The sequence below is a fragment of the Akebia trifoliata genome, chromosome 4 (genome assembly GCF_017979445.1).
Source record: "Akebia trifoliata isolate Shusen 1 chromosome 4, ASM1797944v1, whole genome shotgun sequence".
NCBI classification, from domain to species: Eukaryota; Viridiplantae; Streptophyta; class Magnoliopsida; order Ranunculales; family Lardizabalaceae; genus Akebia; species Akebia trifoliata.
The window spans coordinates 3,077,060-3,093,694 of record NC_141378.1 but is presented as its reverse complement, the minus strand read 5'-3'; the positions used below and the strand labels follow the sequence as shown (position 1 = coordinate 3,093,694).

Sequence of the window (16,635 nt, the reverse complement as noted above, 5' to 3'; positions counted from 1 at the left end):
GGTTTAAGATGTAGTTTACTTATTTCAAAGTTTGCATTCTCTTCTTCTAACCCTCTCTTTATTTTATTTTTAGAAAGCCTTAGAATGTAATGTATACCCTCTCCCATCCCCGGTAGATTGGACTAAGGTTCGATCGAAAGGATGGGGGTTGAAGCCCTTTTCACCTCAATCTCATGCATCATATTGTACACAATGCACACACTCACCTATGCATGGCAATGATGAAGAAATGTGTCACCCTCTTGATGGGGTGAAACACTAAGTTTCTAGCCATGCATACATGCATCATGGTTGTGGCCTTAAGGGAACTCCATCATGGAGTCTCTCTAAAAGTTCAAACCTACATTCATATTCATAAATTTAATGTGGCTACATGGGTCATTCTTTTCCATAGAATGCCCCTAATGTCATGTTAAAAATCAAAAACCCTTTGTTAAGGGAATATTCCACTTAATGCACACACCACTCTTACCATACATTCTCATGCATTTTAATATTTGTTTTCTTAAATTTTTTACAAAATAAAATGGCCAAGCAAGGTAACCACCTTTGGTGGAGAGGAGGGGGTGCCTAACACCTTCCCCATCCTCTAATAGGACCTCCTTACCTAGATCTTAGGTAGACCTTGCCCTTTCCAACAAATGAGAGTCACTACAATGCCATGAAAAAAATGGTTTTCAAAAAATCAATTCGGGTGCCCATTCACACCCATTTCCAAAAAAAGAATGGTGGCGACTCCAAACAATGTAGTATTGAAGTTCATTATGAACATTTCATGTCTACAGTAGGATTTAGTGGTTAATAAACATGATAATGTATTGTTCCCTTGGAGTTGTCAGAACTCCAAAGGAGTTTTTGTAATAAAAATGCAATAATTAAGTTTATTGTGTAAATCTCTCTTGATAATATTCTAGGGATCTATTTTCTTGGGAACTGAAAGTGTCCTCCCGACCATCTCAACAATCTGATGGAGAGTCTTAAATGTTTGTTGAGACTAGTGTTCGAGGAGAATTTTTTAGCACGTAGAATAGTTAATCAGGGATTTCACAAATTCCCAAATCAACCAACAGCACGACATTGTTTGTGTATTGAGGGCTTTCCTAATGTTGAGTATTTTTATAAATTTAGGATGTTCTCAATTCGTTCGGCTTCTTGTAATTGAAGATCGATCCAGATTCTATGAAATTCTAGATTTGACCTTTCTTTACCTAAAACAAAATTCTCGCGTTTGATACTCTCCAATAGTTTAGAGAGTGACCCCATCAAATAGAAAGTGAAATCGCCTCCTTCAGATTCGGGAGTTCAATAAGTTTTGAATAAATAAATAAATAAATCTGATCTATGCCATGAAACTTTAGAGGCTGAAGGGTTAATATTGATTTTTAAAACATCTATATATATATTTTTTAAATATATTTTCTAGTCCTTTATTTTTGCAATAAGGTTTGGAACAGCAAAAAGGTTGAAAAGAATAGAACTTAAATAATTAATTTGGTTCTAGATCCAATGTGATCCTATCGAGTCAGATCAGGTCAACCTATCTACAGTACTTGATCCAGAAGCAATTTTTGAATTGGTAGACGTAGATGTACTAGATCATTTGACGCTATTTTACCGCTTAAACTAACCGATTAATTGCCCCCATCTCAGGCAAGGCACCTCTTTTCTCTCTCTTCTCTTCAGAAGAGAAACAATAATGGTGTGTTCAACATCTAGGGTTTCATTTCGAATTACTTTCCTTCTTCTTCTTCTCATCGCGGCCTTCTACGTTGGACGTCCTCTCTACTGGAAACTCGCTGCAACAATCCAAGAGATCGGAGAGAAGAAAACAAGCGTCAAAGAAGGTCTGTTTTTTCTTAATTTCATCTATATGTAATGTTCTTTCTTGGGTTATTAATTTCTCATGATTCAGATCGATTGTTTTCGTTTCAGGGATTTCACAGTTCGTTCTTGATGCTTAGAGATCTGTGGGATGGATTCACGAGCCAAATGTTGAAGTTGGAGAAGATCAAAGCCTAGTAAACGTTGGAGTGGCCACGTCAAGACGAATTCTTCGCTTAGCTGATTCGAAACGAAATGGTGAACCTCATCTTGTTTTTCTCCATTTTTTGTTTTTATTTTCACTAAATAATTAATTTTTACCAACTTTTTTCATCATTTATAGATAAAATGATATGTTCTTGGATTATGCTGATAATTGTGGAACTTTGATGCATATCTGCCAAATCAGCTCTGAATTTTCCTATTTTGAAAGTTAAGAGTTTGTTGATCCTTAGTTTCAACTGTTGAATCAACCCATGCCCCGGCCAAGATTAATGATGAATGCACGCGGTCTTGGTACGCCACTGATGTGGCAAGGGCAAAGAACCGCACATCTTTTTTCATGTGTATACCGATGAAAACAATCTATGGTTCCATGTCCTTGCCGCGTACCCAACCTCATGCATTCATCACAACTCCCCGGCAAAATCACCCTTATTTATAAATTATGACACTAAATCATAAATTTCATTATTATCTTACAATGCTCATGAAAGTTGACTTAAAATCTTAAAATATAGTTTATGAAACTAATCCATAATTTTAAGATAAAATTTTATAAACTCAACAAAATTGGAACAACTAATTTTCAATCCTAAGTTGATATAATGTTTAAAAAAGGTTGAAATATATTAGCTGTTAATTGAGACCAATACTTCTAAAAAAAATTTGAATTAGGATGATAATTGTGATCTTATTAGAAATCATTATTATTAGTTGACTTTTTTTTAACTCTCAACCACTCCATCAAACAGAAGAGAGGAGGTAACATTCCTTTTTGTATATTGTTCATTACTTCTTAAAATACGCAGGCTTGTACCTCAAACTGCCCAAAACCCATTTCACATTTTATTTTATCACTTCGAAAAAAATCATCCACACATGTAAATTGAAAAAGAATATTGGACCCAACATTTTTCAAAAGGTACACATGTTTTAGTTGAAAACTTTTTCTTTAAAGAACTTTGAAACGATGGAGCTTTAAAGTAATATTATCACCAATATTTGAGGTGAATTAAGATATTTGGAGGTTCATCCCCTTACTCTATATTCCTAGTTTATTTTTGTACCGTAGTGCTTCTTTGGGCATTTGGTGAAATTGCAGAACTATTGTAGTTTCTTAAGAGTGGCGAATCACGAACCTGAATTTGATTCGAGTGAGATATTTGTAGATACAAGGTTAATCGGACAATTTAAGAGTCACAAGATCTTAATTTCAAATGGAGATTAGGTGGAAAAGAGCTAATAGACTTATGCATATATGTATCTCATGCAAGTTCAACAGGTAACATTATATTTGAAATAACCTAATTTATCAACTACAAAACCTATAAAACGTTTCTACATATATCCTATATGGATGGATTACTATCTCATCATCCCTTATTTCACTCACTGATTTTGACATTAAGTAGATTACCATATTATCATATGTAACCACCACAACTATTCTCTACCGTGGAATGGACCCACCAGCAGCCAAAATCTGTCTCTCCAACTACAACAATCCAAGAGAAATGTAAGATTTAAAACAGAAAAATAGATGCTTAATTATTAATTAAATTTTTTGGTTTCACAAAAAATCTTAGTCTACTCACCTCGAATATATGATCAAGCCTCTTCTTCAGAAGGTCTTACTCAGGTTTTATACTCAATAGAGTTTCCCCATACCTAACAATAGGACTTATCAGAATAACCAGACATTTTTCTTTGTTCCTAGTCTAACTTTGTAGATTTTTGTAAATTAATAATGAATATAAGAAGAAAATGGTAGGATCTAATTAAAATCACTGTATGATGTCCTGTTCTTGGCTGTTAACACAAAATTCACGGCAAAATTGTGTAAGTCTTGCTGCACCTAAGCTATTATTTAAATAAATCCAATTTTTTCATCAGATATAGTACTGAATGAAACATAATCAAGTATCGGTTTCTTCCTTTTTATCTTAATTTTTTTTATGGGTTCCATTTGAAGGTAGGATTTGGAGCCTGGATCTATGGTATTAAACACAGAATTTATTGCCTCAGCGAAGAAGAAGAAAAAAAAAGTAAATTAAGGAAAAAAAAATTGTAAATACTTGAAAAGTGACACAGAAACTAAAATGAAATCATTCACAATATCAAAGACAAACTCTGTGTTGTTGCTAATCCGTCGTTCTCGTTCAAGCTGGGTGAACCGAATATCCAGAAATCCCTTCTCACCACCACCAACAAAAAAACCAAGATAAAAAACCAATCCCAGAAAAAAAAAACAAAAAACAAAAAACAAAAAACAAAAAAACGAGAACATGATAAAACATAAATCCAAGGCAGAAACCTCATCAAATACGGTAGATTTGAACGCAATCAACTCTCTCCTCAAGCTTAAGATATCCATGCTTGTGCTTACTTTCTTCTTGTCTTCTCCAACTGATCTAGCTCTTGACTTGTGAGATAAAATTTTAGAAACTAAAGACTTGGTAGGGATATAAATAGAACTTCAACTAGCAAACTAAATCTAGTGTATTTTTCATATACAACACATTGTTAACCAACCAACTACTCCAAAAGACAGATCTGTTGGTGAAGGGGAGAACTATGAATATAAGAGATTCACGGGGCTTAACTGGGGTATAACACACCTGAGAGTGGAAGAAAATATACACTCAACACCCCCCCTCACCCATAAGGGTGGAAAGATTTAAACCCATGACCTATACAAACCTAGCGTTCTAATACCATGTTAACCAACTAAGTACTCCAAAAGACCGATCTATTGGAGAAGGGGAGAACTATGAATATAAGGGATTCACGAGGCTTAACTGGGGTATAACACACCCGAGACTGGAAGAAAATATACACTCAACACCCATGACTTTATATTGGTCACTTTTTACATATTCTATCATCCAGAAGAACATCGTTCATGACTTCATGTTGCAGGTAGGTTTTGTGACTATAATTCATAATTGTCATCTAGTCGTTAATCACTAATGCCGAGGTGACACAGGATTTACTGTGCTTCTCACAATTTTGACGTGGGGTGCGCACATAACCGGAGATGTGTTTCCTCATGATAGAAGTAAAAACCATCTACGGTTATGTGCGCATCTCCACGTAAGAATTGTGAGAATCACAGTAAATCCTGTGTCACCCCAACATGAAAGATATTGACATCTAATAAAAAAAATTAAAAGATAATAGTTATTTTAAAGGAATTCTATTGCCATGCCAACTTTTACTGACAACACACCAGTCCTTTTGAAATTAACCGGTTGTTTTCATATGGATTGATGTGTTATAAGTAAAAGGTGATGTGTTAATAGCAGCTCTCTTATGTTCTTTGCAAGATGAATTACTACTGACTGAGATAAGAGGAAAAACATAGTTTATAATAGAGGATTTACGTGATTCGACAGTGTGTGATCCATGGAACAGAACAAGAACAATCACTATTTTCTTGTAAGTTTTAGAACCCTTAGAGATCTTTATTTATATTAAAAAAACCATTACCAAAACATGTAAAACTCCCCAAAACAGAAATTTCAAAAAAAGTATATATATATATATATATATATATATATATATATTGCCCTTTTCATATCTCTTAAAATCAATAAAATTACAATTCCATGTTAGTTTTCAAAAATAATAACATTTTTCTCTAAAGTTGTGCTACACTATAACTTACAAAACTTTCCACATCACTGTTTGTGTAGAGAACCATCGATGTTCCTCAAATGTACAGCACTCGTATCTCAAGGAAAAGCATTTAAGATTCTATACACACCACCACATCAATCCGGGTGCGGGGCAGTGTTGTAACTTATAAGAAAAATAATCTTATTTGATCCAAATCAATCAGCCCCATAGTTTGAGAAGCTGGTCATATTTTTCAAAAAAATTAATTGATTTGAACTGGTTTCACCAGTCAACGAGGAGAATCACGGTTGCTCAAGTCTAATTGGATTCAATTTTTGAAATCCTGTCAAACCGAGTTCATCTTTGCAATCAATCACATGAGTTTCTATTACTATGATATTATCAACTCTATAGATTTGGCCTTTTATCAAAATTTCAGAACATATAAAGTTGATCATAATTATACATCTAATAGGACAATCAAAACTTTCTAATTTTAAAAATATTTTTCACAAGACTGGAACAATTGAATGACTGATTTTTAGTGAATTATACTATGAACAAGTTCCTACACGATGAAAATGAAATTGGGAGAATATATATATATCTTATACAATGATGGTGGTGTTAATAGGTTGGTTCCGGTTTGATTTACATGGGAACCAGAAGTAGAACCGTTAATTTTTCTCGATTCTAGTTCCTATTGGTTCTGATTCCAATTCTCAAATCAAGGGAACTAAAATCGAAACCGTAAAAAAAAAATCTCTTTAAATGGTTTCGTTTCCCGATTTTTATCAACCTCAAATATTTAGTTCTCAATCGATTCGGTTTCAAGAGACCTGACTCTAATCAGTTCCAATAAAAGAGGGCTGAAAACGGTCCTATTGGCTCCAATTTTGGTTTGGTTCTGATTAAATGGGTACCCATTGACAACCCTAACAAATCCACTTGTACAGTTCATACGGACATCAAATTCAATTATTGTATAACAGACTGATCATTTTCATTCCAAAGAACATGTAAATTTTTGCAAAATTGAAAAGTTCGGCTCTTATTTGAAACAATTATTATAAGTATACTTCTTTTTTTCTGGAAAACACTAGTCTCAACTCAACCTCTCCATCAAACAGAAGAGAGAAGGTAACATTCCTTTTTGTATGTTGCAGGTTTCCTTGTACCTCAAACAGCCCAAAATCCATTTATTTATTTATTTTTACTTTTTTTTCGAAATCATCCACACATTTGTATTGAAAAGAATATTTGGCCCAGCATTGGTACACATTTTTTTAGTTGAATAAATTTTCTTAAAAGAATATTGAAACAACATAGCTTTAAAGTGGTATTATCACCAATATTTGAAGTCATTTCACTTTTATTTTTAATTTGCACTGGAAAATAGTGCTTCTTTGAGTATTTGGTAAAACTGCAAAATTATTGTTGTTTTTTAAGAGTGACGAATTACGAACTCGAATTTGAATTGAATGAGATATTTGAGGATACGAGGTTAATTAGACAATTTAATGGTCAAAAGAACTTAATTTCAAATGGTGAACAGTAGCAAAAGAGCTAAAGACTTCATAATTTCATATATTATATATATCATACGAGTTCAACAACTAACATAACCTTTAAAATAATTTAATTTATCAACTACAAAGGCTATAAAAGGTTTCTATATATGGATCACTATCTCAGCATCCATCCTTATTTCAATCACTTATTTTGATATTAAGTAGATTACTATATTATCATATATAACCACCACGACTATTCCCTAATATGGAATCGACCCACCAGCAGCCAAAATCTGTTTCTCCAACTACAACCATCCAAGAGAAATGTTAGAGAAAATAAATGCTTATTAATTAAATTTTTCGGTTTCACGAAAAATCTTAATCTACTCACGTCCAATATACGATCAAGAATGTCCCTCAAAAGCCCGTATGCAAATTTTACCATCGACAGATTTTCCAAACACCTAACAATAGGGTCTCTTGATCAGAATAATCAGAATTTTTTCTTTGCTCCTAGTCTATTAATAATGAATATAGGAAAAAAAATTACATGATCTAATCAAACTCACTGAATAATGTTCTCTTCTTGGCAATTAGCAATAAACTCGCGGCAGACATCCCTAAGTCTGGCTGCACCTAGCCTATTATTTCAAAAAACCGATTTTTTCTATCAAACAATGTTGAATGAAACATAAACAAGTATCATTTTCTTCCTTTTTCATCTAAATTTTGAGGGCTCATCTTATGCCTATACTGCTTTTACTTCAAATTTTGATTTTCAATTTTCAATTTTCATTTATTATTTAATAGGTTCCATTTTGAAGGTAAGATTTGGATCCTGGGTCTATGGTCTCAAACACACAATTTATCGCCTCGTCAAAGAGGAAGAACAGGAAAAAAAAAAATTTAAGGAAAAAGAATCTGTAAATACTTGGAACATTCTTCAGCATAGTCGTGCATTTTAGTACGCAACATTTCGAAATCTACCTTCTCTTGTCCTCTGTAGAGTACGAAGTTTTAGAAGAAGAAAAAAGGTGCATAATTAGACCGTAACAACCAAAGAAACCAAGAAGAGTAGACATAAAAGAAGATGAAAAAAAGAGGGAGCTTGAATGCTCACAAAATTGTGTCTAAATCCTTGAAAAGTCCCCTATTGTGAAAAGTGAAGTCATTCACAATATCATAGATAAGCTCTGGATTGTTGGTAGTTTGTCGCTGTCGTTCAAACTGCTTGAAGCGATTATCCAGAAATCCCTTCTCACCACCACAAACAAAAAACCCAAAATCAAAAGCAAGCCCAACAAAAGATTTTTAAGACAAAAAAAAAAAATATATATATATATATATATATAGGGAGCGGTTCGGCAGCCCTAAAGTTTGCCAAGTTTGGTGCCAAACATTTTTTGTAAATCACTTTTGATGGGGTTAGAAGTTTTGGAATAGGCTGATTTTTTGTGAGGATGATCTCTACGGTGAAGAGATCATCCTCACAAAAAATCAGCTCATTTTGAAACTTCTAACCCTAGTTTACAAGTTGAAGAATCGTGGACTGTCCAATTTTTGTAAATCACTTTTGACGGGGTTAAAAGTTTTGGAATAGGCTGATTTTTTGTGAGGATGATCTCCTCATCATAGAGATCATCTTCACAAAAAATCAGCTCATTCCAAAGCTTCTAATCCATATTTTGAAAAATGTTTGGCATCAAACTTGGCAAACTTTAGGGCTGTTGAACCGTTCCCATATATATATATCGGGTCCCGTTCAATGGCAAAACATTTGGCAAAACATTTTTCAAAAGATGGGTTAGAGGTTTTGGAATGGGCTGATTTTTGGTGAGGATGATCTCTACGGTGAGGAGATCATCCTCACCAAAAATCAGCCCATTCCAAAACTTCTAGCCCCAGTTTACAAGTTGAAAAATCGTGGACTGTCCACTTTTTGTAAACCATTTTTTATGGGGTTAGAAGTTTTGGAATGGGCTGATTTTTGGTGGTGATGATCTCCTCACCGTAGAGATCATCCTCACCAAAAATCAGCCCATTCCAAGAGCTCTAACCCATGTTTTGAAAAATGTGTTTGCCAAAATGTTTGCCAAACTGTTGGCCATTGAACGCTACTCTATATATATATATATGAGAGAACATGATAAAAATTAAACCCAGAGCAGAAACCTCATTAAATGCAGAAGATTTGAGCTCAATCAACTCTCTTTTCAAGCTTTCGATATCCATCCTTAGGCTTACTTTCTTCTTGCCTTCTCCAACTGATCTTAGTTCCTGATTACTTGGGAGGGATATAAATAGAAATTTAAATAACAAAACAAGTCCTCTACTGTATTTTTCATATACAACCCATGACTTTATAATGGTTAATTTTTACATGTTCTATCATCCAGAACAACATTGTTCATGACTTCATGTTGCAGGCAGGTTTTGTGACTATAATTCATAATTTGCATCTAATAGGTTTTTTTTTTTCTTTTTTTTCTTTTTTTTTTTTGATATTGGCATCTAATAGTTAGTTTTGAGGAATTATATTGCCACACGAACTTTTACTTACAACACACCAAACCTTTTGAAATCAATCAGTTTCATATAGATGGGTGTGGCATAGTAAAATTCGGTGTGTTAATAGCAGATCTCTTAATATTTTGCAAGCTGACTTGCTGCCTATTGAAATAAGAGGAAAAACATAGTTTATAATTTATTTATTTTTTATCAGTAATTATATCCCTTTTCTGCCAACCTCACCGAATATTCTTTCCCTTCAAGACCATGATTTTAAACCAGATTTCAGATCAGATTGGCACCCACCGAAACCGAATTTAACATCAATGCCAATCCATACATCCAACCCCGAGTTTTCCAAAATGAGACCAACTCATGGGTGAGTTTTGTTGAAATTACTGTGAAATGTCACGATACAAAGTATTTATCAAGTTAGCTAATTGATAAATATTTAGTATTTTTAAAGGGTATATTTTTTTGGATGATATAGACATAGGTTCCCCTATTATTTTGATATACATACTCAAGTTTTGGTGAATACTAGAGTTCGCAAGTGCCTACCTACGGCATCCTCTTTGGGGATTAAGAGGTAAAAAAGGAAAAATAATAAAATTGGAGGGATATTACTAAATATCTTTAGGGTTAAAAGGGTAAAAGAGAAAAAATAATGGTTAAATAGGTATTATTGAAGAAAGGTAGGGAAGGAGGGGGAGGAGAGGAAAGACACTATAGTTGAAGGGGTGGTGAGGAAAGTGAGACCCACACAAAGGGGTGGATGGGACATTTATCCCCTATTGTGTTTTATTATATAGATAAGAGTTTGGCTGTGCTACCATGAATCCTCCTTGGGATTAAGGGGTTAAAAGTGAAAAAAAATATTAGAGGGATATTATTAAAATTTTGACATTAAGGGGTAAGATATGAAAAACAATAAAATGAGATAAAATGGTTAAAGAGGAAGTATAACAAAGTTGGAGGATGAAGAGAAAATGTAAAAAAGTAGGGTTAAGAAAAGATGAGATGTTTGTTTCACACAAAATTATTGTGGATCCACACAACTATAAGAAAGTAAGCCCTCCAGTTATGTTTTATAATATAGAAAAAGATACATTTTTCAAATTGATGATAGAGTATCTTGACTAGAAAATGACCTAAATACACCCATCTTTAATTGGTAGTCAAAAATCCAAAGCTTTTCTATAAAAATAAAAATAAAAAACATTTTCAACCACTAGGGTTAAAAATATTTACCCAATCTTAAGATATTATCTACTTAAAACTTTGAAGCTTTAAAAACAAAATAGGACTTTCTAAAAATTAGAAGTTGTTGAAATTTCATGTTAAAAATCAAGGATTTTTGTTTTGAATGATGGATTGATGACGAGGAGCTTGAACATGATTTGTTTGTGTAGCAAAATCAAGGTTTTTTGTTGAAATTGAAAATCATAGATAGAGGATAAGGAATTTGAAGATGACTAATTTTTGAAAGAAATAATCAATGGTTTTGGTTAATGAAGGATGAAAATGATGTATTGAATATGAGAAATTTGAAGATGAGTGGTTTTAGGAAGAAAAATCAAGCCTTTTTTGTCACAGATCGAAGGTGATGGTATTTAAGCCATTCAATTAATAATAAAAGACCATGATCAATAGGGACCATCTCAAATATTGATCAAAATGCGTAAACCAATATCTAAATTATTCATGTTTTCAAACTAAAACACCTAAATACCCTTCATATGTTCTTTTACTATAGGGAAAATTAGATATTTCACCACATTGTCTTTTGATCGTTTACAAAAACAACTTATTTATTAAAAGGACTTTTCTAGCCTCAACCCACATTTGCAATCTTGCTCTTCATTTTTTATATTTTTATATTTTTTGATAAGTATCTGGCTCTTCATTTTGGGATTTAAAATGAAAATTTAGTTTTTCTTTTAATGATCAGACTGTTCGAAGAGGGATTCAAGATATGGGAAAGCCACTCCATTTTATTCATTAATAATGCAAGCAAGCCAGGCTCAAAAATTAATTAAAACATCCTATTAAGAAGTTCAAATAGCTTACATCATCAACGACATAACCCATAAATTAAATTATTCGTCAAAAATCAGTAAAATTACAATTCCACATTCTATTAGCACGGTAGTTAGTTTTCAAAAATAACGACAATTTTCTCTAATAATGCGGTGCTACACTGAACCTACAAAATTTTCCATCACTGTTTGTGTAGAGAACATTGATATTCCTCAAATGTACAACACTCGAATCTCAAGGAAAATCATCTATGGTTCTATGCACACCACCACATCAATCCCGGTGCTGAGTAGTGTTGTAACTTATAAGAAAAATAATCTTACATGATCCAAAGTAATGGGCCCTATAGTTTTGAGAAGCTGGTCATGTTTTTCAAGAAAAAATAATTGAAGTAAAAGAGGAGAATCATCGTTGCTCGAGTCAATTTGGATTCAGCCAAATTTTGAAATCCTATCAATCCGAATTCACATTTGACAATCAATCAATCACATGGGTTTCTATTGCTATGATATTATGAACTCTATAGATTTGGCCTTTTTTCAAAATCACAGATGATATAACAGTTTATCATAATTATACATCTAATAGGAAAATCTAAACTTTCTAATTTTAAAAATATTTTAAACGAGACTGGAACATTTGAATGACTGATTTTTAGAGAAGTATACCATGAACAAGTTCCTACACCTTGAAATTGGTATATATATATCTTATACAACGATGGTGGTGTCAATGGGTTGGGTCGGGTTTGATTTACACAGGAACCAGAAGTAGAACTATTAATTTTTCTCGATCCTAGATCCAATTGGTTCTGGTTCCGATTCTCAAATCAAGGGACTAAAATCGAAACTGTCAAAAAAATTCTCTCTAAATGGTTTCGTTTCTCGATTTTTATCAACTTCTAATAGTTTTAGTTCTCAATCAATTTTGTTTCAAGAGGCCTGACTCTAATCAATTCCAATAAAAGGGCTCAAAACTGCCCTATTGGCTCCAATTTTGATTTGGTTCTGATTAAAGGGGTACCCATTGACACCCCAACAAATCCGCTTGTAGAGTCCATATGGATATCAAGTTCAATTAATGTATAACAGACTGATTTTCATTCCAGAGATGATGTAAATTTTTCACAAAATTGAAAAGTTTGGCTCTTATTTGAAACAATTATTATAAGTATACTTTTTTTTGTATGGAAAACACTAGTCTTAACTCAACCTCTCCATCAAAAGATAGAAGGTAACATTCCTTTTTGTATATTGCAGGCTTCTTTGTACCTCAAACAGCCCAAAATCCATTTATTGTTTTTTTTTTTATCGAAATCGTCCACACATTTGTATTGAAAAGAATATTAGGCCCAACATTGGTACACATTTTTTAAGTTGAATAAATTTTCTTAAAAGAGTATTGAAACAACATAGCTTTAAAGTGATATTATCGCCAATATCTGAGGTAATTTCACCTTTTTTTTAAATTTGCATTGGAAAATAGAGCTTCTTTGAGTATTTGGTAAAACTGCAAAATTATTGTTGCTTTTTAAGAGTGGTGAATTACAAACTTGAATTTGAATCAAATGAGATGTTTGAGGATACAAGGTTAATTAGACAATTTAATTGTCAAAAGAACTTAATTTTCAAATGGAGAATAGTAGCAAAAGAGCTAAAAGACTTCATCATTTCATATTATATATGTATCTCATACAAGTTCAACAACTAACATAACCTTTAAAATACTTTAATTTATCAACTACAAAACCTATAGAAGGTTTTTGTATATATATATATGGATCACTATCTCACCATTGATCCTTATTTCCATTACTTATTTTGATATTAAGTAGATTACTATATTATCATATATAACCACAACAACTATTCCCTACTATGGAATCGACCCACCAGCAGCCAAAATCTGTTTCTCCAACTACAACCATCCAAGAGAAATGTTAGAGAAAATAAATGCTTATTATTAAAGATTTTGGTTTCAGGAAAAATTTTAATCTACTCACCTCAAATATTCGATCAAAAATGTCTTTCAAAAGTCCATATGCAAATTTTATCTTCGACAGATTTTCCCGACACCTAACAGTGGGTTCTCTTGATCAGAATAACTAGAATTGTTTTCTATGTTCCTAGTCTAACTTTGCAGATTTTTGCAAATTAATCATGAATATAGGAAAAAAAATTACATGATCTAATTAAACTCACCGAATCATGTCCTCTTCTTGGCAATTAACAATAAATTCGCGGCAGACATGTGTAAGTCTCGCTGCACCTAACCTATTATTTAAATAAACCAATTTTTCCTATCAAACAATGTTGAATGAAACACAAACAAGTATCATTTTCTTCCTTTTTTATCTAAATTTTGAGTGCTCATCTCATGCCTATACTACTTTTACTTCAAATTTTGATTTTTGTTTTTCATTTTTTGTTTTATAGGTTCCATTTTGAAGGTATGATTTGGATCCTGGGTCTATGGCACTAAACACAGAATTTATTGCCTCCTCGAAGAGGAAGAACAGAAAAAAAAAAAAAAAAAAAGTAAATTAAGGAAAAAGAATCTGTAAATACTGTGAACTTTCTTCAGCATAGTTGAGCATTTGAGTACGCATCCTTTCGAAATCTACATTCTCTTCTCCTCTGTAGAGTAAGAAGTTTTAGAAGAAGAAAAAAAAGGAGCAAAATCAGACCATAACCACCAAGGAAACCAAGAAGAGTAGAAATAAAAGAAGATGAAAAAAAAAAAAAAAGCTTGAATGCTCACAAAATTGTCTCTAAATCCGTGAAAAGTCCCATATTGTGCAAAATGAAATCATTCACAATATCATAGATAAGCTCTGTGTTGTTGCTAGTTCGTCGCTCTCTTTCAAGCTGGGTGAAGCGATCATCCAGAAATCCCTTCTCACCACCATAAACAAAAAACCCAAAATCAATTCCAAGCCCAGCAAAAGAATTTTAAGGAAAAAAATATTAGAGAACATGATAAAACATAAACCCAGAGCAGAAACCTGATCAAATACGTTAGATTTGAACTCAATCAACTCTCTCTTCAAGCTTTCAATATCCATGCTTATCTTTACTTTCTTCTTGCCTTCTCCAACTGATTACTTGGGAGGGATATTAATAGAAATTTAAATAACAAAACAAGTCCTCTAGTGTATTGTTCATATACAACCCATGACTTTATATTGGTTACTTTTTACATGTTCTATCATCCAGAAGAACATTGTTCATGACTTTATGTTGCAAGCAGGTTTTGTGACTATAATTCATAATTGACATCTAATAATTATCTTTTGCAAAATATTGGCATCTAATAGTTAATTTTGAGGAATTCTATTTCCACACAGACTTTTACTTACAACACACCAGTCCTTTTGAAATTAACTCAGCTGTTTTCATATAGATTGGTGTGGTATAAGTAAAAAAGTCGGTGTGTTAATAGCAGCTATCTTAATTTGTTGCAAGATGAAGTACTGCCGATTGAGTTAAGAGGAAGAACTATATTATTTTTCATCAGTAATTATATCCCTTCTCTGCCAAACTCATCGAATATTCTTTCCCTTCAAGACTGTGATGGATTGAAGATGTGGAGCTTGAACATGATTAGTACGCGTAGAAAAAACAAGGTTTTTAGTTGAAATTGAAAACCACGGATTGAATATAAAGAATTTGAAGATAACTGATTTTTGGAAGAAATAATCAAGGGTTTTCGTTAATGGAGGACGAAAATTATGTATTGAATATGAGAGAATTCGAACATGATTGGTTTTATGAAGAAAAATCAAGACTTTTGGCTACAGGTTGAGGGTGTAGGTATTTAAGCCATATTCAGTTAATAATAAAGAATCGTGATAATCTGACTACCCCCACGTGGCAAACTCAATCGACTACCCTGACGTGACAAGTTCGAAACCGTAGATCCTTGTTAGCAACGGAATACGGAAAAAATCCCATTGGTGAAAAATTCGAGTTTTATTCAATATATTTTGGATTGCAAAAATCTGATCTAAAATTCTGCCAAAAAATTCGATAAATGAAAATATGCGGCATATGCTTCATTTCAAATATTCGAAAACCAAAAATTTGGCCATACAATAGTAATGTTTTGCTTTTATTCATGTTTTAACACTAAATACCCTTAATATGTGCTTTTACTATAGGGGCAAACTAAATATTTCACTATATTGTCTTTTGATCCTTTTACAAAACAACTTATTTATTAAAAGGACTTCTCTAGCCTCAAAGCACATCTGCAATCTCGTTCTTCATTTTTGGGAATTAATCAGACTCTACATCACCAACTTATTATTCCCATTTTTATTCACTACTAATGCAAGCAAGCCAGGCTCAACAATTAAGTCAGAGCTTTAATTCCACATCCTATTAAGAAGATCAAATAGCTTACATCATCAAAGACGTAACCTATAAATTAAATTATTTGTCAAAAATCTGTAAAATTACAATTCCACATACTATTAGCACATTAGTTAGTTTTCAAAAGAGTCGTGATATTCTTACTTGAAAATTTTCACTCTGTATGTACTCAGTGGACGTGGCAAGTGCACAGAACCATAGATCTTTTTCTTCGGGATACATAAGGAAAATGATCTATGGTTCTACGCGCTTGCCATGTCAACCGAGTGAAAAATTTTGAGTCAGAAAACTATTAGTCTTTTCAAACATAACAACATTTTTCTAAAGTTGTGCTACACTGACATCCTACGACACTACAGTTTGTGTAGAGAACCATTGATACTCCTCAAGTGTACAACACTCATATCTCAAGGGAAAGCATCTATGGTTCTATGCACACCACCACGTCAATCCGGGTGTGGGGGCAGTGTTGTAACTAGTAAGAAAAATAATCTTATTTGATCCAAATCAATGGGCCCTATAGTTTTTGAGAAGCTGGT

General features: G+C 32.8%; 1 protein-coding gene and 1 long non-coding RNA gene across 2 annotated transcripts; one reads left to right on the top strand and one right to left on the bottom strand.

Annotated features, from left to right (window-relative positions):
• The first annotated feature begins 1,657 nt into the window (after window positions 1-1,657).
• Window positions 1,658-2,269, top strand: LOC147402976 (uncharacterized). The gene is made up of 2 exons (XR_015177198.1): window positions 1,658-1,844; window positions 1,933-2,269. It is a non-coding gene; the product is annotated as an uncharacterized LOC147402976 (long non-coding RNA).
• Window positions 2,270-13,384: 11,115 nt separating this feature from the next.
• LOC147402975 (pseudo histidine-containing phosphotransfer protein 2-like) lies at window positions 13,385-14,983 on the bottom strand. Its single transcript, XM_086437619.1, has 6 exons — window positions 14,728-14,983; window positions 14,484-14,617; window positions 14,291-14,359; window positions 13,925-13,996; window positions 13,726-13,798; window positions 13,385-13,640 (listed from the first exon to the last, which is right to left on the bottom strand). Exons 1-6 carry the CDS (start codon window positions 14,785-14,787, stop codon window positions 13,599-13,601), a joined length of 450 nt encoding a protein of 149 aa, XP_086293745.1. The 5' UTR covers window positions 14,788-14,983; the 3' UTR covers window positions 13,385-13,598.
• Window positions 14,984-16,635: the final 1,652 nt, after the last annotated feature.

Coding starts and splice junctions, on each gene's coding strand:
- LOC147402975 (XM_086437619.1), bottom strand. CDS start 14,787: ATGGATATTGAAAGCTTGAAGAGAGAGTTGATTGAGTTCAAATCTAAC. Junction 14,618..14,727: donor AATCTAACGTATTTGATCAG/GTTTCTGCTCTG, acceptor GGTGGTGAGAAG/GGATTTCTGGATGATCGCTT. Junction 14,360..14,483: donor ACGGATTTAGAGACAATTTT/GTGAGCATTCAA, acceptor CTTACTCTACAG/AGGAGAAGAGAATGTAGATT.